Here is a 27465-nt window from a genome sequence, read left to right on the forward strand (position 1 = left end):
AACACAGCCAGGTCGGTAGTTTGAGTGACAGAATGAGGCGTTTGTGGGTGGTAACAGGGGAAGGTGCTTGAAAACGGGGGAGTGGCGATCCGAACACAGGCGTGCCTAATTATGCGAATGGCGTTTTATGGGAGTGCATAATTAACAAAGTAGTGTCATGGCACACATGATATGGGTGGTTTGTACACTGACCTGATCGTAGTGCTTAAGAGAGGGTATGGTCAACCTTAAGCTCTACGACCAGTTCCGATGATTACCGATGGTCTCGATTAATCCTTATATGGCCGGAGATGACGTGTAATGTGTACGAGAATGGGGCGTATTTTTTGTTTTACGGCCGCATCCTCCCCTTGGTCGGCCAGCTAACGATCCGATCTTAAGGACGCAACTTGCGAGTGCATCATTTGCATATCCGGCCCCTTTTCCCTTACGACCATGCGGCCGCAACGACCGACTCTGAATGAGGTCCTGTGTTCCTTAAGCCATGGAAAACCAAGAACGACTGGAGCCAAGGGACAATGGAGGAGATAAAAAGACAAACTCTCCGAGTGTAAGGAACCCACCGATAAACGGAGAAGAGGTGTCTTAAACTTCACATGACCTGATGAAATCAAACCTCCGTCTAGATCACAGATAGGAATTTCTTGTTCCAAAGGGACAGCGGGTACTCCCAGAGTGCGAAAGAAAAGAAAATCCATAAAATTGCCTGCTGTCCCGCTATCCAGGAAGGCTGAATTAGACAAAGTGGAATTGGCGAGCTGGATGACTGCTGGGACTAAAATAGAATTTTGGGAGGAAATGGATGCCAGGCCTAAGTGCAAATCCTCCCGAACACTTAGGCCTTGTCTTTTACTGGTCCGAGTGGACAGTTATTCACCGTGTGCCCCTTGTCACCGCAGTACATACAGAGGCCAAGAAACAGTCTTCTGCGTCTCTCTACTGATGATAGGCGAGAGGCGCCAATCTGCATAGGTTCCTCTGTGACCGAGGATGGAACCCAAGCAGGAGCATGAGGCGATCTGACGGGAAGATCTTGTTTACGTTTGCGTTCCCGTAACCGCTGGTCAATCCTTATGGCTTGTTGCATGAGCTCATCCAAGGACTCAGAAGGTGAATGTTGCACAAGGATATCCTTGATGGCCTCAGAAAGACCAAGACGATATTGGCTACGTAAAGCCAGGTCGTTCCAACCGGAGTCAGTAGCCCATCTGCGGAACTCTGATGAGTAATCCTCTACTGCCTTCTGATCCTGTCTGAGAGCACGCAACTTGGGCTCATCCAAAGCAGCACGGTCTGGGTCGTCATACAATAGGCCCAAGGCCGTAAAGAAAGCCTTCACTGACTGTAATGCCGCGTGAGTAGAAGGCAGTCCGAAGGCCCAAGTGTGTGGGTCCCCCTGAAGGAGAGAGATTACAAGTCCAACTTGTTGCAATGGTGTCCCTGAAGAGGCCGGACGAAGCAGGAAATAGAGCTTGCAACTTTCACGAAAGTTTAAAAACTATCGGCGATCCCCAGAAAACCGATCTGGCAAATTCATCTTAGGTTCTAGATGAGGAGCTGCATGCACAGGAGAACGGTTCTCTTCAACTTATATAGTGAGTTCCTGGACTTTCTGGGTAAGAGTTTGGATCTGGGCTGCAAACATCTGAGACTCTGTCCCTGCTCCATGACAGCAGAAGTATAAGTCTGACACAACACTTTCTGTAACTATATCCTAGTGTATCAACTATTATTATTTGGGCCGACTATAATGTTATGAATTCCGATGCCTACCCCATGTGACACCACAAGAACACAGCTAGCGAGATCTTCTGCCAATGACAACCGCCCGTTGTACCCTTAGAACTAGGATACGTTCACCGGTACTTAGGTGGCCGCCTGGACTTATGCTCGAGGTAGTAGCGGCTCACATGGAGATACAGGGAAATTCACTAGGTAAAGAATGTACAGTTAGGACTGACACAGTTGGTTTGATAATGGCTTTGAGAGCCAATGGTGCGGAAAGTGCACCGATGTTGCAGCGATGGTGCCGATGTTGGGGTAATTGCCGTAGGATGAACGTTGGCAGCACGGGAGCTGCTTAATGCAGCTAGGAAGCTGTTTGGAGATTGGTGGTAGCACGGACGCTACTTGGAGCGGCTAGGAAGCCGTATGGTGAACGTTGGCAGCGCGGGAGCTATTCCATGCGGCTAGGAAGCTGTTTAGAGATTGGTGGTAGCGCGGAAGCTACTTGGAGCGGCTAGGAAGCCGTATGGTGAACGTTGGCAGCACGGGAGCTGCTGGATATGGCTAGGAAGCCGTTTGGAGATTGGTGGTAGCACGGAAACTACTTGGAGCGGCTAGGGAGCCGTATGGTGAACGTTAGCAGCACAGGAGCTGGTGGATGCGGCCATGCAGCCGTTCGGAGATTGGCGGCAGCATGGAAGCTACTTGGAGTTCAGTGAACAGGAGAACAGGAACAACCTGACTCTGCAGCCAGGTTGAGGGAACTCACAGACACTCTATAGTCGGCACAGGTGCAATATATCAGTGAGTATAAATAGGCTGAAGTCCCAATTAGATTTGCACTTGTGGAAAACACATCACTTCCTGAGGCGTGCCGATCTCCTAGCAACAGGAAGAACTGGAGTAACCCCGTCCTGTCTGGGCATACTGTCAGAAAGTGTCAAGTCGTGACCGCGACTTGTAACAACAGGGTGTGCATTGCGGGGCCCCCCTGGACCCGAGGGCTCGTGTGCCCTGCACACACTGCACCCATTATAGATACGCCACTGACTAGGGTTAATTTTCCTTGGGAGCCAATTAACCTACCAGTATATTTTTGGAATATATTTTTATACATAAAATAAGTGTGTTCTAACTTAGCACTATTTAGTAAAACTCTCTCTGACAGAAGTACTTTAAAAGACTGCTAAAAATACCATATGAAAAAAATCCCAAGTATCTCCACAGCGCTGGCAGTAATTGGGGAGATCTGTAGTTCAATCAGTTGAAGCATTTGTGTCCTTTCTCCACTGATACAGTGCCCATGCCCAGACAACCTACGTGTATGGAGCATTTGTTCCCCAAGTGCTAGCAGTCTATTATTCATTAATCAGGCCATGTGTTCATTAGGAAATAAGTAATCTGAAGATAAGTTATATGCTGTACTAATAAAATGTCACATCATAATTCAGCTCATACTAATTATCTGCACATTACAGCTCATATTCACATTTCCTACATAAATCTTCTTGATGTTGAATATATAGCAGAGAAGATACAGAAATAACGCCCATACTAATATTTAGAACATTAATTACATACATCCTAGGTACCAGAATTAAAAAGATGAGAACATGAGATTTTGTAATAGTTCAGTAAAACTAGTTTGCTACTTGTTTTCTGTATGTCTTGTAGGCTTGCCAATTGGTGCAATTAAAACATATATGTTTTTACCTGTTTGCACATAGACCAGTTATATACATACATTTTTATATTGCCAAGATTCTCTTCCCTTACATGAATACAGCCAATACTACACTTGATGTCCTCCAGGCCTTGGTGAGAGTGATAGAGTTGGGCCAATCAGCCTGTCACAAAGTATTTGTTTTGGAGGAATTTAAGTTTAAACTCTCCTCTCTGGATATTGTGGACTTGTAAGGGCCATTTTGATATATATAACATTATTTGCGGGCCTGGTTTAGGCCATGCCCCCACCGTGTGATGTCACACGGGGACGGGGCTACAATCGCCGGTGATTACAGCAATGCCTGGAGCATCCTGAGGATGTTCCGGGGAGCTGTAAGGACAGCGGTGTTACAGTCTGAAGCATCCTAAGGATGCTCCAGGCGGCACTGCTGCATAGATTCTGGCTGCAGTGTGACATTTTAGGCACCCTGCTAGCCAAATGAGGCTAGCAGAAAAAAGCTCTGAGGGCCAGACCAAATGATACCAAGGGCCTTATAAGGCCCCCCGGGCAGGAGGTTTCCCATCCTTGCACTAAAGTGTTCCACAGGGCACACATAAAACAGGGATATGCAAGGCAAACAAATTACATGCAGATACAACTTAATGGCATGGAGGGCCCTGCTCATGAAATAGGTCACATTCTCATTTGTAGAGGGCACAGTGGAATTCCATCATCAAGGCCTTGCCAACTTCACAAGAAAGAGAAGCAGAATCTGGGACAGTGGCCTATTCTGCCGGGAGTGCAGGAAGACTCCATGAAATTCAGACATTCCAGGAGAGTAGACAGGTATGGCAGTAGAAATAGGAGTTGCAGACAGCGCTGCTGGGACCTAGCAGTGTGAACATTTTTAAGTGAAAGTGACCAAACCAAATTAGTATGGCAGTAGTCTGAGCTACTAATAGTAATTGTCACAGAAGGCTTATAAGTGACATTTTCCCCTATTAGCGTCTGGGAAGGATAAGTCTCTGAGGGGCTGTAAGCTCCTTTTTATAAGGCCAAAGACCGGTGACAGTTGTTGATGCTTGCTGATTATCTCCTCCATATCCCTTGTGTTCCATACACTGAGATTTGTTTGATTAGTCAGTTAGTGCTAATGTGCAGAACCGTGGGCAAATTGAAAGCAATTCACAAATTAATTTAACATGACTCAATCAATTGACCAATCTCTACTGGTGAGAAGACACACACAGTAACCACCAGGTAGACAATGTGAGTACACTGTGTGCAATTAAATTCTTAATTATATTCACATGTACACATTTGAATAATTTTTTTTTTATATAATCTGTTTGTCTTCACAGCTTTAAAAACGTCTGCATAACTCTTTGTGTGTTTGTGTTTTCAGTATCACTGCAGGACATTAATATGAGAAAAGCATTTAAGAGCTCCACAGTGCAGAATCAACAGGTGGTGTCTCGGAATTCCATCCCTAATCCGGTTATGGAGATGTACCAACGCTGTGACAAACCTCCACCGCTCAATATCCTGACCCCTTACAGGTGATAAAGGGCATGCAGATCATGTGCTTCCATGTGGCATTTATCATCCAGTTATTTTCAACGGGATGTACAGTAGTTGGCATCCCGGCGTGCTGGATGCCGACGGTCTGAATACCAGTGCCGAAATCCCGATAGGTCGGGATCCTGGCACCAGTATCCCGACCGCTGGCATCCTGAAGATAAGTATCGGGGTGTTAGGGGGAGGTTAGGGTTAGGCACTAGGGGGAGGGTTAGGGTTAGGCACCAGGGAGGGGGTGTTAGGTTTAAGGTGCGGGGAGGGGAAGGATAGGTTTAGGCACTAGGAGGGGAGGTTAGGTTTAGGCACCGGGGAGGGGGAGGTTAGGTTTAGGCACTAGGGGTGGAGGTTAGGGTTAGGCAACAGGAAGGGAGGGGTTAGGGTAGGGGTTAGAAAAACACTTACCTGTCTGCCCTATGGGTGTCGGGATTCTAACTGTCGGGTGGCCGCTGTCGGTATTCTGACCAGCGGCATCCCGACACCCGAGATTTCATACCCAACCTATTTTCAGCAAGTGAAAGCTTGTTCTATTGAGCTTCCATTACTTTTAGTTGCTGTGAAGTTCACTTGGCTCATTCAGCATGGCACCCGTGGAGTCTGTAGTCACCTAGCCTATGGTTCATTTCCATTTCTTAGCTACACAGATGTTTCCTTATACACTATTGCTGCAGTTGCGCCAAAGAGCATATCTAGGCATGCCAGGTCTTGTGCATCTCGGCTTGCGCCGAGCGTCTTTTTCATGCAAATGTGCATCTTAATTGCAATGCGATACGACAAAACCACTCCACTAGACTGCACTGACTAATTTCATATGCAACACTTATAGATCTATGGCCCTGATTCAGAGCCGGACGCTCTGACAGAGTGCTCGCTCTGAATCAGGGCCGTCCCTGCTCCTCTTTGGTGCGGCCTCCTGGCCGCTTGCATAGCTGTGGGTGACCACCCACAGCTATAGCGAGCGGCCAAAATGATGGCCATCAGGCTTGCGACGAGACCCTGCGGTGGGGTCTCGCTGCCGCAAGCCCAGGAGTGCTTTTGGCTCTATCAGAGCCAAAAGCACTCCCACTGACATCACTAGTGATGTCAGTGGGGCCGGACCCAGACGGTAGGCATTCCCATGGGAACGCCTCCGTCTGGGCAGCCACGCCCCCGGCACGCCCACCAAAGGGGGCGTGCTGTCAATCACCATCGACAGCACGCCCCCTTTGGTGCGAGACCCTTAATGACGGCTTGGCCGTCGTTATTCAAGGTCTCGCGCATGCGCACGACGGAGGCGCCTCCGTCGTGCGCATGTGCACTTGGGCACCATCGACCCGCTTGCGAGCGCTGGGGTCTGAATCAGGCCCTATGTGCGACGGAGTCTGAATCTGTATAGGAAATGCTACAATACAGCTCCCGCGGCTTTTATTCACACCAAGTTCCGTACTTCGTGTACAGATTCAGACTCAGTTGCACACAGATATACAAGTGTCATATATCAAATTAATCAGTACAGTCTCATGAAGCAGTTTTTTGCATTGCATTGCAACTACGGTGCACATTCACGCGAAAAGACGTTCGTCACGAACCGAGCCGCAAAGCACCGTCTCAAGCTGCATACTCTTTATGTGCAGTGGCGTAACTACAGTATTTGGAGCCCAGGGCAAATTTGAAAATGGAGCCCCCCCACCCCCCTCACCACTGTGTGCAGCACGCGTGGCTAAAATGGGTGTGGTCACAAGGGGCGTGTCAACATGACACACACCCCTTTCTTGTCACTGGGAACATTTTTCCATTTGCACCTTAATGCAGTGCCCCTTATACAGTCCCCCCTATGCAGTGCTCCTAGTAGTGGACCCCCTTATATAGTAAACCCACTATACAATGACCCCAGTAGTGGTCCCTCTTATGCAGGCCCCCAGTAGTGCCCCTTATACAGTTCCCCCGGTATTGGTCCCCCTTGTGCAGCCCCCGATTAGTTCACTTTATACAGGCCCCCAGTAGTGATCCCCCGTATGCAGTGCCCCTTACACAGTTCCCCCTGTAGTAGTCCCCCTTATGCAGCAGCCATTAGTTCCCCTTATACAGTGCCCCCAGTAGTGATCCCCCATATGCAGCCCCCCAGTAGTGCCCCTTATACAGTGTCCCCAGTAGTTGTCCCCCTTATGCAGGCCCCCAGTAGTTGTCCCCCCTCTGCAGTGCCCCCTGTAGTGGTTCTCCCTTTTCAGTGCCCCCTGTAGTGGTCCCCCCAGTAGTAAGCCCCTTATATAGTGCCCCAGTAGGAGTCCCCCTTGATGCAGTGCACCCAATAGTAGTGGTCCCCCCCAGTAGTAGTCCCCAGTAGTGGTCCCCCCAATGCAGTGCCCTTTATAGTGGCCCCAGTAGGAGTCTCCCTTAATGCATGGCTCCATGTAGTAAACCCCAGTAGGGGTCCCTCCATTGCTGTGCCCCCAGTAGTATCCCCCTCCAGTAGTAGCCCCCTTTAGTGGTCCCATGCCCCCACTCGAAGCAGTGCCCCAGTAGTAGTCCCCTCTTTAGTAATAGTCCCCACCCCTTTAGGAGACCCCAGTAGTGGTCCCCCCCCCCGAAGCAGTGCCCCCGGTAGTATCCCCCCCCAGTAGTAGTCACCAGTGGAACCCGCCCCCCCACGAAGCAGTGCCCCCAGTAGTAGTCCCCTCCTTAGCCTCCCCCCGATAAATACACACTGTAATGAAACAATAAATAAAGTAAAAATTCTTACCTGAATCTACGCTGCCGTCTGCACTTCAGTCCTTCCGGGCTGGCGCACTCTGCATTATGGGAGAGACATCATGATGTCATGACGTCTCTCCCATTACCCACTACAGGAGCCGGAAGGGAGCCGGCTCTTGCAGTGGGCGCTGCAGCTGCAGCAGTCAATGAGCGTCTATCTGACGCTTATTGACTACTGTTTAACACACACATCGCCGCCAGCGCTGGGGGTGATGTGTGTGTCAGCACAGTCTGAGCCTGCCCGCCAGCGACCCTCCTTCTGGCGCTATTGGGCAAGCGCTCAGGGGGAGGGAAGAGGCTCAGCTGTGCAGCACAGGACCGGCGCTGGGAAGCATAGTGCCGGTTCTGTGTAAATGTGTAGTGCTGACCGCACACACCATGCGGTCGGCACTACACTGGCTTCCATCGAAATATTGTTCCATCGAACCATAGTGTGTACAAAGTGTAAGGGTTTCATCTAGACATACTGAATAAATTCAGAAAGGGCACCCCTAATTATGCTGTTTATTAGCCAGGCTAAGTGTAACTGAAACCACCTAGAATCAATAAATTAAGCCAAAATCAATAAATGTTCAGTAATTTCAGCTAAGTGTAGAACAAATACATCTCAAACTAAATACTGTACATTAACACAGTATTTTAGGAAAGGAATTTGCAGGAGATGTACTGAACATAAATGAGGTTCAGTAGAGCAGTATATTGGGGGAAACACTTAAACTAGTGAGTGGGGAGGGTACAATGTGATAGAAGTACATACTTAGTGGGAGCATTTATATTTATATTAACACAGATGGGTCATGAATATACTCCATAATGGCAAGTACATGTGTATGCAAGGGCCTGTAAAGGAATCCGTGATCAGTAATTATATATTTTAAGTATGCCACTCCAGATGTTCTTATATTACAGGAGATATTTATCTATTTTATGTATTTTATATAGGAGCATGTGGTATTTTATTTAAAAGTACAATGCTAGTGTTGCCCAGTATGTCCCTCATTGTATAATTCTAATCCACCCTTTCTACTTCAGGGTCCATAGGGTATCCACAGGATACCTTGGGGTATAGGTGTGACGTCAGTCGCAGGGCACCAAAGAGTTAAGCTTTCAGCCTCCCAGGATGCACTAGGTCCCCCTCCTATACCCCGCCCCCGGGCCAAGGCACCTCAGTTTAGTTTGGTGCCCGGCCGGAGTCGGGTGCACCTGTTGGAGTGGGGGCTAGAAGAGCCCCTGAAGCTTATTCTTCATGCAGCTGTGGCTGCACATCTGGATGAACAGCATGGACAGTCAGTCCTGACGTCCATGCTGTCTTCCCTACACCCCGCCGGTACCAGAACGCCGGTACTGATCCGGGGATGCTGGTGGGCGTCTGGGGTCACAGCTAGCGGTGACCCCAGATGCTCCGGACCATGGCCGGATTCAAGGGGGACAGAGGTAAGCAGCGGGGTCCCGCGGTGGGTCCCCGCTGATCACATGGTCCTAAGTCCCCAGGCAGGGGGCTCCCTGGGGACTGGCTGCAGCGTGGAGCCAGGCGACCAACCTGCGCTTCCACTACCCCCTGGGACAGCGGACCGCAGCAGAGCGGTAGCGCTGCGGCGTCCCAGGGGTTAAATGCATGCCAGGGGAGCGCGCCTTCCCTGTCTCACAGCCGGCGCCTCCCCCGCTGCACACAGCCCTCTCTGCATGCTGCCGACTGGTCCTGTGGCAGCGCTCCTCCCCCAGGCCAGCCTCCTCTCTGCTCCTCGGCGGCCATCTTCTCCAGAACGCATGGTGAACGCTGCTGGAAGCGCTGGACGGAAGCATCGTGGTCTGGGTCCCCCCGCATACCTCTCCTCCGCTGTGGTCAGGTCTGTGTATGCAGCGCTGTGTCCTACCAGGCCCTGTGTCTGTGTAGTTGAGTGATCAGCGCTGTTAGTGCAGGAATTGTTATTTCTCTGCATTGTATGTGACTGTGCTAGCGCTGCTGCCTGTAACTTTTCTTCTCTAAACTGTCAGCTTTATTACTGTCCCTGTTCTTTCTGCTAAAGCCCTTGCGGTGCGGTGCTGCAGGGTGGTCTCTCGCCTATTTAATACTTAATTGGTGAGAGAGGTCACATACGTGGTGCCATCATGTCTGAAAGTGATTTTCCCCTCCGGCTACAGTGTACCATGTGCAAAGTACCGTTAGCGGAGGGGGAGGGTAGCGCGGAGGGCCTTTGCCGGCAGTGTTTGTCCATGGCGCGGCCTATTACGGTTACAGCACCGGTACAGGAGCCACCCTGGGCTTGTTTCGCTCAGGCATTAACAGCTTTAGTGGGCCAGTTAGCTCCGCAGCCCGCGTTTACTCCGATGGGTTTGTCCCAGCAGTCTGTGGTGTCGTCACCCATGCAGGGGTTCCCACGACAATTGGTGGTACCCCACAGTCTCCCTATTTCCCCGCTCCCGGGTTCTCAGGAGCCAGCGTGGGTTAACTCCCTGACGAGTTCTGTACAGCACTTGTCGGATGTGTTGCAAGGGGAGTCTGTGATGCGGCCTCATAAAAGGCCGGTGGCGTCTCTGTCCGCTCCTTATGAGGATGACGAAGGGACGTCTGATGATGGGGAGATTCTGGATCCTTACGATCAGGAACCTCTCCATACTAAGGACGCTGATGCTAAGTCCAAAGTATATATTCCTGGACTTATTCGGGCGGTCCGCACAGCCTTGGTGATTGAGGACGAAGTTCCCCCAGCGGCTAAATCTAAGTATGCCTTTTTCAAAGATGTGAAGGGCGATGCCACAGTCTTTCCTCTTTCGGGTCAGTTGGTGGACCATTTAGAGGAGGCGTGGAAACAACCTGGCAAAAGATACCAGCCGCAGAGACGCCTGGCGGTGGCTTATCCGTTCGCGGATAATTATTTTGCTAAGTGGGAATCCCCTCCACAGGTGGATTCTCACGTGACCCGTCTTGTCCGTAGTGCCACATTGCCGATGCCATCCATGTCCTCCCTTAAGGATGCTACGGACCGCAAGGTAGAAATCTGCCTGAAGTCCGCTTATTCCCTTGCAGGGGGGGCAGCACGGCCGGCTATGGCCATTTGCTGGGTTGCCAGAGCGATGGAGCGCTGGGCGGATTCATTAGAGGCTTCTTTTGAATCCGACTGTCCGGCCGATCAGGCGGAGTTGATTGGCAATCTCCGTGATTCGGCCACCTACATCAACGAGGCGGCTCTAGACATTAGTACTCTGGTGTCTAGAATTTCTTCAGCAGCGGTAGCCGCTCGTCGCACCTTGTGGCTGCGATCCTGGAAGGCGGACGCAGATTCCAAGAAAGGTCTGGAAGCGTTGCCGTTTACCGGAGAAGTTCTCTTCGGTCCGGATCTGGATAAGATTGTGGCCACGCTGGCGGCAGCCAAATCTGCCTGTCTCCCGTCGGCCGCTGCTCCTTCTGGTTCGGGACCATCGTCCTTTCGGTCATCTAGGGCCCAGGGCAGGCCCAAACCACAGTCGTTTCCTCGACAGGCTGGCCCTAAGAAATCGGTCAAGCCCCGGAAGCAGGCATGGAGTACCAGACGTCCGGCCCCCAAGCCAGATGACAAGCCTGCGGCCTGACGGTCCGGGCCTCCCTTTGGGGGATCCCAGGGTGGGAGGCCGCCTGCTACAGTTCGCCCAGTGTTGGTCGACCACTACGACAGACACTTGGGTTCTGGAGGTGGTTTCCCACGGATACGCCCTCTCCTTCCGGCACAGACCCCCGGCTCGCTTCTTCACCACGGGTCTCCCATCAGACCGGAACAAGGCTACGGAGCTGCGGAAGGTATTGCACACTATGCTCCAGGCTGGAGTTATAGTGGCGGTTCCATTCTCCCAGAGGGGCCAGGGTTTCTATTCAAATCTATTTTTGGTACAGAAACCCAATGGGTCATATCGTCCGATTCTCAACCTCAAAGCACTCAACAAGTCTTTGCGGGTCCCGAAGTTTCGGATGGAGACCCTACGGTCCATCATTCTGGCGCTGGAACCTGGGGACTACTTGGTGTCATTGGACATACAGGACGCTTACCTGCATGTCCCTATTCTTTGGCGCCATCAACAGTTCCTCAGGTTTGCAATCAGCAGCGACCACTTCCAGTTTCAGGCGTTACCTTTTGGCCTGGCAACAGCACCACGTGTTTTCACCAAGGTGATGGCGGTCATGGCGGCTTCTCTGCGGCTGCAGGGAGTCCGCATGTTGCCGTATTTGGACGACCTGTTATTGGTGGCAGGATCTCCAGAGCTCCTGTTACGCCACTTGGACCTGACCATTGCACTGCTGCAACGGCACGGCTGGCTAATCAACTGGCAGAAGTCCACTCTAATCCCGTCTCGGAGGATTCTGCATCTTGGAGCCTTATTGGACTCGGGACAGCAAAGGATCTTCGTGACGGAGGACAAGATCTCTGCTTTACAGTCAAGGGTGCGCAGTTGTCTGCACAGCCGCCGGGTGTCCTTACACTCGGCGATGAGGTTACTGGGCTCCATGGTGTCGGTGTTCGACATGGTGGAATACGCCCAGTTTCACTCCAGACCTCTGCAGCACCTGATCCTGTCCAAGTGGAACGGGCTGACTCAGTCTCTGAAGTCCCAGACGATTGTGCTCACCCAGGAGGTTCGCCTGTCCCTTACGTGGTGGTTACAGACGACCCACCTCAACAAGGGACGTCCGTTCTGGGTTCCAAATTGGGTCCTGTTGACAACGGACGCCAGTCTTCGGGGCTGGGGAGCAGTTTCGGGTCCACACTTGTTCCAGGGCAGGTGGACGCCGACAGAAGCGGAGCTTCCAATAAATATCTTGGAACTCCGTGCGGTCTTCAATGCTCTCCAGCAGGCACAGCGGTTTCTCCAGGGTCACCCGGTGCAGGTCCAGTCGGACAACGCTACCACCGTGGCCTACATAAACAGGCAAGGAGGAACTCGCAGTCGGGCAGCTCTCGTAGAGGTCTCTCGGATCCTGGTTTGGGCGGAGCGCAATCTTCCGGCCATATCAGCGGTCTTCATCCCGGGAGTGCTCAATTGGGAGGCGGACTTTCTAAGTCGCCAGGACGTTCATCCGGGGGAATGGTCCCTGCACCCGGACGTTTTTCAACTACTGGTGGACAGGTGGGGTCTTCCAGAAATCGACCTCATGGCGTCCCGGCACAACAACAAGTTGCCGGTGTACGGGTCTCGCACAAGAGACGAAGGGGCGTCTCTGGTGGATGCTCTGTCCGTCCGGTGGACGTTCCGGTTCGCATACCTGTTCCCTCTGGTCTCCCTTCTTCCACGGGTAATCCGGAAATTCAAACAGGAAGGAGGGACGCTCCTGTTGATAGCTCCCGCGTGGCCCAGACGGCACTGGTTCTCAGACCTTCAGGGTCTGTCCGTGGACATTCCTCTGCGGTTGCCGCTACGACCGGACCTTCTGTCTCAGGGTCCTTGCCTTCACCCGGACCTGACTCGGCTGTCTTTGACGGCGTGGCTGTTGAGACGGCCATGCTGAGGTCCCGGGGGTTTTCCAGCTCTGTGGTGCGTACCATGTTACGAGCTCGGAAACCGTCTTCCGCGAGGATATACCATCGCGTGTGGCATACGTTCTTCCAGTGGTGTCGACCGAGAGGTTATGCACCGCGGGAGTTTCGTCTGTCTCGGATTCTCGCCTTCCTGCAAGCGGGACTATATCATGGGCTTCGCCTTGCTTCTTTGAAGGTACAGGTTTCGGCCCTATCTGTCTGGTTTCACCGTAGGATTGCTACAATCCCGGATGTGCGCACCTTTATGCAGGGTGTTCTCCGCATTCAGCCGCCCTTTGTTCCACCTGTGGCGCCTTGGGATTTGGCTGTGGTCCTGAGGGCTCTCCAAGGACCGCCGTTTGAACCACTGGGCTCAGTGGATCTTAAATGGCTAACAGCTAAGACTGTTTTCCTTCTGGCCATTGCTTCGGCCAGACGTGTTTCTGAGTTAGGGGCTCTTTCTTGTAGACCCCCTTTCTTGGTTTTTTATGGGAACAGGGCAGTGCTCCGCACTCGGCCCGAGTTTCTTCCCAAAGTTGTTTCCCAGTTTCATATTAACGAGGAAATAGTTGTTCCGGCCTTTAACTCACCGGGTCTTTCCGTGGGTGAGGCCTCTTTGGATGTTGTGCGGGCCTTAAGGACTTATGTTGACCGCACTTCTTCGTTTAGGAAGTCGGACGCTTTGTTTGTCCTCTTTGGCTTCCGTAAAAAGGGTTGGCCTGCTTCAAAGCAAACTTTGGCAGCCTGGATCCGTATGGCTATTTCTGAAGCTTATCTTCATGAAGGCCTACCGGTCCCTCCTTCTCTGAAGGCTCATTCCACTAGGTCTGTGGGTCCTTCGTGGGCAGCTCGACGTGGTGCCTCGGCAGTTCAGATCTGCAAGGCTGCTACGTGGTCTTCTGTCCATACCTTCGTGAGGTATTACAGGTTTGACACCTTCGCCTCTCAGGATGCTTCCTTCGGGCGGCGGATTCTCCTTTCTGCACAGGAGCGTCCCCACCCTTAAAGGATACTGCTTTGGGACATCCCCAAGGTATCCTGTGGATACCCTATGGACCCTGAAGTAGAAAATATGAGATATGGTAAGAACTTACCCTTGTTATCTCTATTTCTACGAAGTCCATAGGGTTCCACAGGACTCCCGCCCTGTCGCACCTGTGCTGCAGATGGGCTTTGCTCTGGTCACCGGTTTTCCGTCTCCCTCTGGTGAGAATGTGATTCTTGTATGTGTCCAGATCTTTGTTCTCTCTCTTCCTTCTCCTCCTCTGGCCTATGGCTTGGTAACTAACTGAGGTGCCTTGGCCCGGGGGCGGGGTATAGGAGGGGGACCTAGTGCATCCTGGGAGGCTGAAAGCTTAACTCTTTGGTGCCCTGCGACTGACGTCACACCTATACCCCAAGGTATCCTGTGGAACCCTATGGACTTCGTAGAAATAGAGATAACAAGGGTAAGTTCTTACCATATCTCATATTTTTAGGGATGACAAGAAAGATGGTCTCCGATTCTATACAGATCCTTCATATTTCTTCAATCTATGGAAGGAGAAGATGCTACAAGCTACAGAGGACAAAAGGAAGGAGAAGAGGCGACAGAAAGTATGTACAAAAATATACTACATCCTCTTACATCAGTTTCTACAGTACGGTATATAGACCTCAACTGCATAGCAGATTTGGTTAAAGTGCATTACACAAGTTTACATTCTACACACATTCTGTTATATGTCACTTTCCATTGCTCTGCTTCTCCCCCTCTCTCTTTCTAGATGGGATGTTCAAGATGCAGTCAAACCTCAGAAAAGTTAAATTTTCTGAAGTTTGCCGCAATCCCCATATGAAGCAAGCCCCGTAAAGCGAAATTTTCCAGAGTTTGTACCTAATAGCAGTGGCATAACTACTGCCCCCGCAGCCGCCGCGGTGGCTTGGAGGCGCCGGGTAGCTTGGAGACGCCAGGGGCAGTGGTTACACCACTGCAACTGTGAGTGCTGGCCTCTGAAGTGAACGGAGGCTAAGGAAGCCTCCGATCACTTCAGAGGCCAGCGTTCCCGGTAATGCATTGCGCGGGTAACGTTATGACGTCACCCGCGCAGTGAGGAACCTGAGCGGCCGCGTCTGCTGGATCAATTGATCCAGTCAGCGTGGGAGTCAGCCCAGATGACAGCTGCAGTCTGCACGGAGTCAGGTTAGTAGAGGGGAAACATCTACAGGGCGCACTAATTGAAGGGGCACAACTACAGGAGGCAGTGGGCACTACTTGAAGGGGCCGGATATTCAAATGATTCCCTCGCAAGTTGCGTCCCTAAGTTTGGATCGGTAGCTGGCCGACCAAGGGGAGGAAGCGGTCGGAATTAAAAAAAATACGCCCCCTTCTCGTACGCATTGCACGTCATCTCCGGGCATATAAGGATTAATCGAGACCATCGGGAACCATCGGAACTGGTCGTAGAGCTTAAGGTTGACCATACCCTCTCTTAAGCTCTACGATCATGTCAGTGTAAAAACCTCACATGTCACATGTGCCATGACGCTACGTTGTTAATTATGCACTCCCATAAACCGTATGCACTCCCATAAAACGCTGTTCGCATAATTAGGCACGCCTGCGTTCGGATCTCCACTCACCAGTTTTCAAGCACCTTCCCCTGTTACCACCCACAAACGCCTCATCCTGTCACTCAAACTACCGACCTGGCTGTGTTAAAGGAGAGAGAAATTTCTGATCGTAGCGGCTAGTTTGCGCACGCGCATTGCGAACTTTACGCATGCGCAGTATAGCAAACATCGGTGGCGTACGACCGTGCGGCCGCAACGACCGACTCTGAATGAGGTCCAAAGTGTGGAGAAAGATAAAGTACCAATTATACAACTTTGAACTGTAAAGCTGGCTACAAACCGATAGATATATCGTCCGTTCCATTGAACTGCCGATATATCTGTAGTACATCGGCTGGTGTATACACCCAATATGTCTGTGAATTACGTTGTTCATAGACCTATCAGATCAGCCCTGCAGCACAGCAGATGGATGATATACTGAAAGATATACAGTTATATCCACATACATCTTACATGTACCTTGGTGCACTATAAATTGCGATACGCATAACGCGTGAGCTCTGTGTGACTCGTTAGAGCGGAGCATCATTTCATGCGACTTTATACCTTCAAATGCGTCTAATTCGCAAAATGATGCAATAGGATGCACAAGCAGCTTCTATATGCAGCATGCCTATATTTTGTGTGCGACTGCGGGTGATACTACTTTACAGAGTGAGCAGCTGCATTTCACATGCAGATACACCCGCAGTTGCACCCAGAATATAGGCATGCTGCATATCATTTTAATTAGCAGAAGCTGCTTGTGTGTCCAACTCACATTCCTATGCTTTGCGAATAAGACGCATTTGGAAGTGAAATGTTGCGCGAAAAGTCGCTAGCACTGCCGAGTCAAACTACGGCATGGCGAGACTAGAAGAGCTGTTCAATGCACAAGGAAGTGAGATGTAGGTGGATACATCTGTATCGGTCATCTGCTGTTGTGTACAGGCAACCCTCCGATCGCCCATACACTTGCTGCATGGACCCGCCGATGAGTGACAGCTCCACTGGGTGGGCATATTTAAATGCCTGCCCAGTTGTGACGTCAAGCCCGGCACATCAAGCAAACGATTGGTAAGTGTGTATGCACTTACCAATCATCAGACAGGTTGGCCGAACCGTCAACCTAGTGTGTACCCAGCTCATAAAATGAAAGAAGCTGATAGGTTGGTACTTTAACTCTCTCCAAGGTTTGATACATCTCTCTCCCAGAGTGACAACTTCTTTGCCTGCAAGGTGAGAGGAAGGGACAAGGGACACTATATTGTGTGTCCCTGTCTGTATCTCTATGTGATCCTGTGTAGGTGATCAGACCCTCCTGTATACATGTCACCCTGTGCATGTTTGTGTTACTCTGCGTGTCTATATCTCAATGACTCTCTGTGTCTGTGTAATTCTGCCTGTCTGTATGGCTCTGTGCACGTCTGTGTGTCTGCATGACTGTGAGCATTTCAGTGTGTCTCTGAGCGTGTCTCTGTGTGACTCTTAAGCATTTCTGTGTGTTACTGTGGGCATTTCTGTGAGTAACTCTGGACATGAATGTGCGTGACTCTAAGGGTAACTAAGAGTGACTCTTTGCGCTTGTCTGTGTGTGACTCTGGGGGTATCTGTGTGTGACTCTTTGTGCATATCTGTGTGTGACTCTGGGGGGTAACTGTGAGTGACTCTGCGCATGTCTGTGTGTGACTCTGAGGGTAACTGTGAGTGACTCTTTGTGCATGTCTGTGTGTGACTCTGGGGGTAACTGCGAGTGACTGCGCATGTATGTGTGTGACTCTTAGAGTAACTGTGAGTGACTCTGCGCATGTCTGTGTGTGAATCTGGGGGTAACTGTGTGTGACTGCGTGTTTGTGCAATCAAAGACCTTAGGGACACTGGTGTGCTGTGTTCATCTTATACTTGTTGATTGCTCATTACTTCTGTTACCTGAATCCTTGCTCTTTTTATATTTCCTTGTCACTATGCAAATAATTACAAAGTAAATGTTTGCTGGGACTCTGGCCCTGATTCAGATCCGGACGCTCTGACAGAGCGCTCGCTCTGAAACAGAGCCGTCCCACCTCCTTTTTGGAGCGGCCTCCTGGCCGCTTGCATAGCTGTGGGTGACTACCCACAGCTATAGCGAGCGGCCAAAATGATGGTCGCGATGGTCAAGACCATCGCGACCATCGGGCTTGCGACGAGACCCTTGCAGTAGGGTCTCGCTGCCGCAAGCCCAGGAGTCTCCCACTGACATCACTAGTGATGTCAGTGGGGCCGGCCCCAGACGGTAGGCGTTCCCATGGGAACGCCTCTGTCTGGACAGCCACGCCCCCGGCACGCCCACCAAAGGGGGCGTGCTGTCAATCACCATCGACAGCACGCCCCCTTTGGTGCGAGACCCATAACAACGACTTGGCCGTCGTTATTCGGGTCTCACGCATGCACACGACGGAGCCGCCTCCGTCGTGCGTATGCGCACTTGGGCAACATCGACCCACTTGTGAGTGTTCAGCGCTCGCGAGCGGGTCTGAATCAGACCCTCTGACTTTAGAGATGCACTGATGTATTTAGAATGGGGTTATATAATCTTAGCACACATGTACCTGTCTGACTGCTGTACACCCACATGAGTGCTCCTCCCAGTACGCTGTTTGGAGAAGAGTCTTTACGTTACCATTTGTATGACAGTGTATAGTGCTGCATAAAGTAAAAACATTACTTCAAAGTCCTGTCTATTATTTCCGAAGAACCACACCCATAGTAATTACATCTTTTAATACTAATTGGAGTCTCATTTACATGTTCTAAGTCATGCTTGGGCGGTCTTTATTTCTTGTGTCACATTTGAAAATTTTAACATATTTATTATATCATTATTTGTGAATATATAAATGGTTTTACTTAGGACACATAGACTGGATGGTACAAAACTTGTACTATTGAAATGAATGTCTTGACACCTGATCTATAGATAACAGTCTTATTCTACATTTCTTTCTGATAGCAAATTAACAATGACATTTTGTGGTGGGATAAAACTAAATATCACCACACACAGTAAATAGCACACTATGCTCCAGGCTGGAGTTATAGTGGCGGTTCCATTCTCCCAGAGGGGCCAGGGTTTCTATTCAAATCTATTTTTGGTACAGAAACCCAATGGGTCATATCGTCCGATTCTCAACCTCAAAGCACTCAACAAGTCTTTGCGGGTCCCGAAGTTTCGGATGGAGACCCTACGGTCCATCATTCTGGCGCTGGAACCTGGGGACTACTTGGTGTCATTGGACATACAGGACGCTTACCTGCATGTCCCTATTCTTTGGCGCCATCAACAGTTCCTCAGGTTTGCAATCAGCAGCGACCACTTCCAGTTTCGGGCGTTACCTTTTGGCCTGGCAACAGCACCACGTGTTTTCACCAAGGTGATGTCGGTCATGGCGGCTTCTCTGCGGCTGCAGGGAGTCCGCATGTTGCCGTATTTGGACGACCTGTTATTGGTGGCAGGATCTCCAGAGCTCCTGTTACGCCACTTGGACCTGACCATTGCACTGCTGCAACGGCACGGCTGGCTAATCAACTGGCAGAAGTCCACTCTAATCCCGTCTCGGAGGATTCTGCATCTTGGAGCCTTATTGGACTCGGGACAGCAAAGGATCTTCGTGACGGAGGACAAGATCTCTGCTTTACAGTCAAGGGTGCGCAGTTGTCTGCACAGCCGCCGGGTGTCCTTACACTCGGCGATGAGGTTACTGGGCTCCATGGTGTCGGTGTTCGACATGGTGGAATACGCCCAGTTTCACTCCAGACCTCTGCAGCACCTGATCCTGTCCAAGTGGAACGGGCTGACTCAGTCTCTGAAGTCCCAGACGATTGTGCTCACCCAGGAGGTTCGCCTGTCCCTTACGTGGTGGTTACAGACGACCCACCTCAACAAGGGACGTCCGTTCTGGGTTCCAAATTGGGTCCTGTTGACAACGGACGCCAGTCTTCGGGGCTGGGGAGCAGTTTCGGGTCCACACTTGTTCCAGGGCAGGTGGACGCCGACAGAAGCGGAGCTTCCAATAAATATCTTGGAACTCCGTGCGGTCTTCAATGCTCTCCAGCAGGCACAGCGGTTTCTCCAGGGTCACCCGGTGCAGGTCCAGTCGGACAACGCTACCACCGTGGCCTACATAAACAGGCAAGGAGGAACTCGCAGTCGGGCAGCTCTCGTAGAGGTCTCTCGGATCCTGGTTTGGGCGGAGCGCAATCTTCCGGCCATATCAGCGGTCTTCATCCCGGGAGTGCTCAATTGGGAGGCGGACTTTCTAAGTCGCCAGGACGTTCATCCGGGGGAATGGTCCCTGCACCCGGACGTTTTTCAACTACTGGTGGACAAGTGGGGTCTTCCAGAAATCGACCTCATGGCGTCCCGGCACAACAACAAGTTGCCGGTGTACGGGTCTCGCACAAGAGACGAAGGGGCGTCTCTGGTGGATGCTCTGTCCGTCCGGTGGACGTTCCGGTTCGCATACCTGTTCCCTCTGGTCTCCCTTCTTCCACGGGTAATCCGGAAATTCAAACAGGAAGGAGGGACGCTCCTGTTGATAGCTCCCGCGTGGCCCAGACGGCACTGGTTCTCAGACCTTCAGGGTCTGTCCGTGGACATTCCTCTGCGGTTGCCGCTACGACCGGACCTTCTGTCTCAGGGTCCTTGCCTTCACCCGGACCTGACTCGGCTGTCTTTGACGGCGTGGCTGTTGAGACGGCCATGCTGAGGTCCCGGGGGTTTTCCAGCTCTGTGGTGCGTACCATGTTACGAGCTCGGAAACCGTCTTCCGCGAGGATATACCATCGCGTGTGGCATACGTTCTTCCAGTGGTGTCGACCGAGAGGTTATGCACCGCGGGAGTTTCGTCTGTCTCGGATTCTCGCCTTCCTGCAAGCGGGACTATATCATGGGCTTCGCCTTGCTTCTTTGAAGGTACAGGTTTCGGCCCTATCTGTCTGGTTTCACCGTAGGATTGCTACAATCCCGGATGTGCGCACCTTTATGCAGGGTGTTCTCCGCATTCAGCCGCCCTTTGTTCCACCTGTGGCGCCTTGGGATTTGGCTGTGGTCCTGAGGGCTCTCCAAGGACCGCCGTTTGAACCACTGGGCTCAGTGGATCTTAAATGGCTAACAGCTAAGACTGTTTTCCTTCTGGCCATTGCTTCGGCCAGACGTGTTTCTGAGTTAGGGGCTCTTTCTTGTAGACCCCCTTTCTTGGTTTTTTATGGGAACAGGGCAGTGCTCCGCACTCGGCCCGAGTTTCTTCCCAAAGTTGTTTCCCAGTTTCATATTAACGAGGAAATAGTTGTTCCGGCCTTTAACTCACCGGGTCTTTCCGTGGGTGAGGCCTCTTTGGATGTTGTGCGGGCCTTAAGGACTTATGTTGACCGCACTTCTTCGTTTAGGAAGTCGGACGCTTTGTTTGTCCTCTTTGGCTTCCGTAAAAAGGGTTGGCCTGCTTCAAAGCAAACTTTGGCAGCCTGGATCCGTATGGCTATTTCTGAAGCTTATCTTCATGAAGGCCTACCGGTCCCTCCTTCTCTGAAGGCTCATTCCACTAGGTCTGTGGGTCCTTCGTGGGCAGCTCGACGTGGTGCCTCGGCAGTTCAGATCTGCAAGGCTGCTACGTGGTCTTCTGTCCATACCTTCGTGAGGTATTACAGGTTTGACACCTTCGCCTCTCAGGATGCTTCCTTCGGGCGGCGGATTCTCCTTTCTGCACAGGAGCGTCCCCACCCTTAAAGGATACTGCTTTGGGACATCCCCAAGGTATCCTGTGGATACCCTATGGACCCTGAAGTAGAAAATATGAGATATGGTAAGAACTTACCCTTGTTATCTCTATTTCTACGAAGTCCATAGGGTTCCACAGGACTCCCGCCCTGTCGCACCTGTGCTGCAGATGGGCTTTGCTCTGGTCACCGGTTTTCCGTCTCCCTCTGGTGAGAATGTGATTCTTGTATGTGTCCAGATCTTTGTTCTCTCTCTTCCTTCTCCTCCTCTGGCCTATGGCTTGGTAACTAACTGAGGTGCCTTGGCCCGGGGGCGGGGTATAGGAGGGGGACCTAGTGCATCCTGGGAGGCTGAAAGCTTAACTCTTTGGTGCCCTGCGACTGACGTCACACCTATACCCCAAGGTATCCTGTGGAACCCTATGGACTTCGTAGAAATAGAGATAACAAGGGTAAGTTCTTACCATATCTCATATTTTTAGGGATGACAAGAAAGATGGTCTCCGATTCTATACAGATCCTTCATATTTCTTCAATCTATGGAAGGAGAAGATGCTACAAGCTACAGAGGACAAAAGGAAGGAGAAGAGGCGACAGAAAGTATGTACAAAAATATACTACATCCTCTTACATCAGTTTCTACAGTACGGTATATAGACCTCAACTGCATAGCAGATTTGGTTAAAGTGCATTACACAAGTTTACATTCTACACACATTCTGTTATATGTCACTTTCCATTGCTCTGCTTCTCCCCCTCTCTCTTTCTAGATGGGATGTTCAAGATGCAGTCAAACCTCAGAAAAGTTAAATTTTCTGAAGTTTGCCGCAATCCCCATATGAAGCAAGCCCCGTAAAGCGAAATTTTCCAGAGTTTGTACCTAATAGCAGTGGCATAACTACTGCCCCCGCAGCCGCCGCGGTGGCTTGGAGGCGCCGGGTAGCTTGGAGACGCCAGGGGCAGTGGTTACACCACTGCAACTGTGAGTGCTGGCCTCTGAAGTGAACGGAGGCTAAGGAAGCCTCCGATCACTTCAGAGGCCAGCGTTCCCGGTAATGCATTGCGCGGGTAACGTTATGACGTCACCCGCGCAGTGAGGAACCTGAGCGGCCGCGTCTGCTGGATCAATTGATCCAGTCAGCGTGGGAGTCAGCCCAGATGACAGCTGCAGTCTGCACGGAGTCAGGTTAGTAGAGGGGAAACATCTACAGGGCGCACTAATTGAAGGGGCACAACTACAGGAGGCAGTGGGCACTACTTGAAGGGGCCGGATATTCAAATGATTCCCTCGCAAGTTGCGTCCCTAAGTTTGGATCGGTAGCTGGCCGACCAAGGGGAGGAAGCGGTCGGAATTAAAAAAAATACGCCCCCTTCTCGTACGCATTGCACGTCATCTCCGGGCATATAAGGATTAATCGAGACCATCGGGAACCATCGGAACTGGTCGTAGAGCTTAAGGTTGACCATACCCTCTCTTAAGCTCTACGATCATGTCAGTGTAAAAACCTCACATGTCACATGTGCCATGACGCTACGTTGTTAATTATGCACTCCCATAAACCGTATGCACTCCCATAAAACGCTGTTCGCATAATTAGGCACGCCTGCGTTCGGATCTCCACTCACCAGTTTTCAAGCACCTTCCCCTGTTACCACCCACAAACGCCTCATCCTGTCACTCAAACTACCGACCTGGCTGTGTTAAAGGAGAGAGAAATTTCTGATCGTAGCGGCTAGTTTGCGCACGCGCATTGCGAACTTTACGCATGCGCAGTATAGCAAACATCGGTGGCGTACGACCGTGCGGCCGCAACGACCGACTCTGAATGAGGTCCAAAGTGTGGAGAAAGATAAAGTACCAATTATACAACTTTGAACTGTAAAGCTGGCTACAAACCGATAGATATATCGTCCGTTCCATTGAACTGCCGATATATCTGTAGTACATCGGCTGGTGTATACACCCAATATGTCTGTGAATTACGTTGTTCATAGACCTATCAGATCAGCCCTGCAGCACAGCAGATGGATGATATACTGAAAGATATACAGTTATATCCACATACATCTTACATGTACCTTGGTGCACTATAAATTGCGATACGCATAACGCGTGAGCTCTGTGTGACTCGTTAGAGCGGAGCATCATTTCATGCGACTTTATACCTTCAAATGCGTCTAATTCGCAAAATGATGCAATAGGATGCACAAGCAGCTTCTATATGCAGCATGCCTATATTTTGTGTGCGACTGCGGGTGATACTACTTTACAGAGTGAGCAGCTGCATTTCACATGCAGATACACCCGCAGTTGCACCCAGAATATAGGCATGCTGCATATCATTTTAATTAGCAGAAGCTGCTTGTGTGTCCAACTCACATTCCTATGCTTTGCGAATAAGACGCATTTGGAAGTGAAATGTTGCGCGAAAAGTCGCTAGCACTGCCGAGTCAAACTACGGCATGGCGAGACTAGAAGAGCTGTTCAATGCACAAGGAAGTGAGATGTAGGTGGATACATCTGTATCGGTCATCTGCTGTTGTGTACAGGCAACCCTCCGATCGCCCATACACTTGCTGCATGGACCCGCCGATGAGTGACAGCTCCACTGGGTGGGCATATTTAAATGCCTGCCCAGTTGTGACGTCAAGCCCGGCACATCAAGCAAACGATTGGTAAGTGTGTATGCACTTACCAATCATCAGACAGGTTGGCCGAACCGTCAACCTAGTGTGTACCCAGCTCATAAAATGAAAGAAGCTGATAGGTTGGTACTTTAACTCTCTCCAAGGTTTGATACATCTCTCTCCCAGAGTGACAACTTCTTTGCCTGCAAGGTGAGAGGAAGGGACAAGGGACACTATATTGTGTGTCCCTGTCTGTATCTCTATGTGATCCTGTGTAGGTGATCAGACCCTCCTGTATACATGTCACCCTGTGCATGTTTGTGTTACTCTGCGTGTCTATATCTCAATGACTCTCTGTGTCTGTGTAATTCTGCCTGTCTGTATGGCTCTGTGCACGTCTGTGTGTCTGCATGACTGTGAGCATTTCAGTGAGTCTCTGAGCGTGTCTCTGTGTGACTCTTAAGCATTTCTGTGTGTTACTGTGGGCATTTCTGTGAGTAACTCTGGACATGAATGTGCGTGACTCTAAGGGTAACTAAGAGTGACTCTTTGCGCTTGTCTGTGTGTGACTCTGGGGGTATCTGTGTGTGACTCTTTGTGCATATCTGTGTGTGACTCTGGGGGGTAACTGTGAGTGACTCTGCGCATGTCTGTGTGTGACTCTGAGGGTAACTGTGAGTGACTCTTTGTGCATGTCTGTGTGTGACTCTGGGGGTAACTGCGAGTGACTGCGCATGTATGTGTGTGACTCTTAGAGTAACTGTGAGTGACTCTGCGCATGTCTGTGTGTGAATCTGGGGGTAACTGTGTGTGACTGCGTGTTTGTGCAATCAAAGACCTTAGGGACACTGGTGTGCTGTGTTCATCTTATACTTGTTGATTGCTCATTACTTCTGTTACCTGAATCCTTGCTCTTTTTATATTTCCTTGTCACTATGCAAATAATTACAAAGTAAATGTTTGCTGGGACTCTGGCCCTGATTCAGATCCGGACGCTCTGACAGAGCGCTCGCTCTGAAACAGAGCCGTCCCACCTCCTTTTTGGAGCGGCCTCCTGGCCGCTTGCATAGCTGTGGGTGACTACCCACAGCTATAGCGAGCGGCCAAAATGATGGTCGCGATGGTCAAGACCATCGCGACCATCGGGCTTGCGACGAGACCCTTGCAGTAGGGTCTCGCTGCCGCAAGCCCAGGAGTCTCCCACTGACATCACTAGTGATGTCAGTGGGGCCGGCCCCAGACGGTAGGCGTTCCCATGGGAACGCCTCTGTCTGGACAGCCACGCCCCCGGCACGCCCACCAAAGGGGGCGTGCTGTCAATCACCATCGACAGCACGCCCCCTTTGGTGCGAGACCCATAACAACGACTTGGCCGTCGTTATTTGGGTCTCACGCATGCACACGACGGAGCCGCCTCCGTCGTGCGTATGCGCACTTGGGCAACATCGACCCACTTGTGAGTGTTCAGCGCTCGCGAGCGGGTCTGAATCAGACCCTCTGACTTTAGAGATGCACTGATGTATTTAGAATGGGGTTATATAATCTTAGCACACATGTACCTGTCTGACTGCTGTACACCCACATGAGTGCTCCTCCCAGTACGCTGTTTGGAGAAGAGTCTTTACGTTACCATTTGTATGACAGTGTATAGTGCTGCATAAAGTAAAAACATTACTTCAAAGTCCTGTCTATTATTTCCGAAGAACCACACCCATAGTAATTACATCTTTTAATACTAATTGGAGTCTCATTTACATGTTCTAAGTCATGCTTGGGCGGTCTTTATTTCTTGTGTCACATTTGTAAATTTTAACATATTTATTATATCATTATTTGTGAATATATAAATGGTTTTACTTAGGACACATAGACTGGATGGTACAAAACTTGTACTATTGAAATGAATGTCTTGACACCTGATCTATAGATAACAGTCTTATTCTACATTTCTTTCTGATAGCAAATTAACAATGACATTTTGTGGTGGGATAAAACTAAATATCACCACACACAGTAAATAGCTCAGAATGGTGGGAATGCTATTGTGCCTTCTATTGATGCGTATATGTTGTGACATGTTAACGTCTTATCCCCCAGAAATGTCACGCAATGCTATTGTGTACGTTTCAGCCAGGGGCCATTGTCTGTGTTCTTCTTGTAGTCTAGTGAGACCATAGTCTTTCTATCGAAGCTTTCTGTAATGAGAATAATGTTGTCTAGCAGCCAAGTGATATCAGACAGTGTGGGGAGTCCTGTTATGTTTATGTGGATTTCAAATGGTTTCTGCACCCCCTTTATAATCAAATGTGTCCTTTCCATTAGCCGGATGTGGTATAAAAGATAGACCATTAAAAGGTAGATGCCTAGATAGACTCCAGATGTTAGACAGGTAATAGGTTGACAGGGACAAAAGGTCAACAGGGACAAAAGGTCGACATGGAAGAAGGTCAGCCGTTACAAATGGTCGACAGTGTCAAAAGGTAGACACGCAAATGGTCGGTTCATGTTTTTTTTGTTTTCTAACCGTAATCTTCACCCTCACCCTTTCCTTGGTGCCTAACACTAACCCTCATTCCTTACCCTAACCGTTGGGGTAAATGCCTAACCCTAACCATCGGTAAGTGCCTAACCCTAACCATAAGGGTAAGTGCCTAACCCTCTGGTAAATGCCTAACCCTCTGGTAAGTGCCTAACCCTAACTGTCGGGGTAAGTGCCTAACCATAAGGGTAAGTGCCTAACCCTCTGGTAAGTGCCTAACCCTAACCATAAGGGTAAGTGCCTAAACCTCTGGTAAGTGCCTTACCCTAAAAAAAAAATGTTGACCATTTGTGTTTAGACAATTTTCGTGTCAACCCTTTGACCCTGTTAACGATTTGCACCTGTCGGCCTTCTTCCATGTCGAACTTTACTGTGTTGACCTTTGTTCCTGTCCACCTATTACCTGTCTAACATCTGGTGTCTATCTAGACATTGTCGACCTTTTAACTGTCTATCTATAGTCCAGATACCCCATTAGCGATTTTCATTTTTTACCCAGAAGTCTTAATTACTCTTGTCTCACATATCTGCCTCTCCTAAACATAATCTTTACATTTATATTCCATGATGTATATGGTACAAATCCTGCATATACATCATGGAATATAAATGTAATTTCTTAGGACACATAAATGTCAGCAGGGCATTGTACAGTGTGCTTCCTAGTGATCACTACATGAAGAGTACACTGAATACTTATCTAATGATCACTATGGGGTAGCTGAACTATCAATACTTAGAGTACTGATTTGAACAGCATATGACCCTGT

At 50.2% G+C, this 27465-nt stretch overlaps 1 protein-coding gene across 1 annotated transcript in view; it reads left to right on the plus strand.

Moving 5' to 3' along the window:
* Positions 1–27465, plus strand: part of LOC148507858 (actin-binding protein WASF3-like) — an 86726-nt gene that overhangs the window by 16111 nt on the left and 43150 nt on the right. The window contains exons 3-4 of the mRNA XM_088445569.1: positions 4797–4950; positions 14661–14778. Of these exons, the coding sequence (XP_088301695.1) occupies positions 4797–4950; positions 14661–14778 (272 nt within the window). The remainder of the gene's footprint in view (positions 1–4796; positions 4951–14660; positions 14779–27465) is intronic.

This window comes from Taudactylus pleione, unplaced genomic scaffold (assembly GCF_031769625.1).
Source record: "Taudactylus pleione unplaced genomic scaffold, aTauple2 ptg000381l, whole genome shotgun sequence".
In the NCBI taxonomy this organism is placed as follows: Eukaryota; Metazoa; Chordata; class Amphibia; order Anura; family Myobatrachidae; genus Taudactylus; species Taudactylus pleione.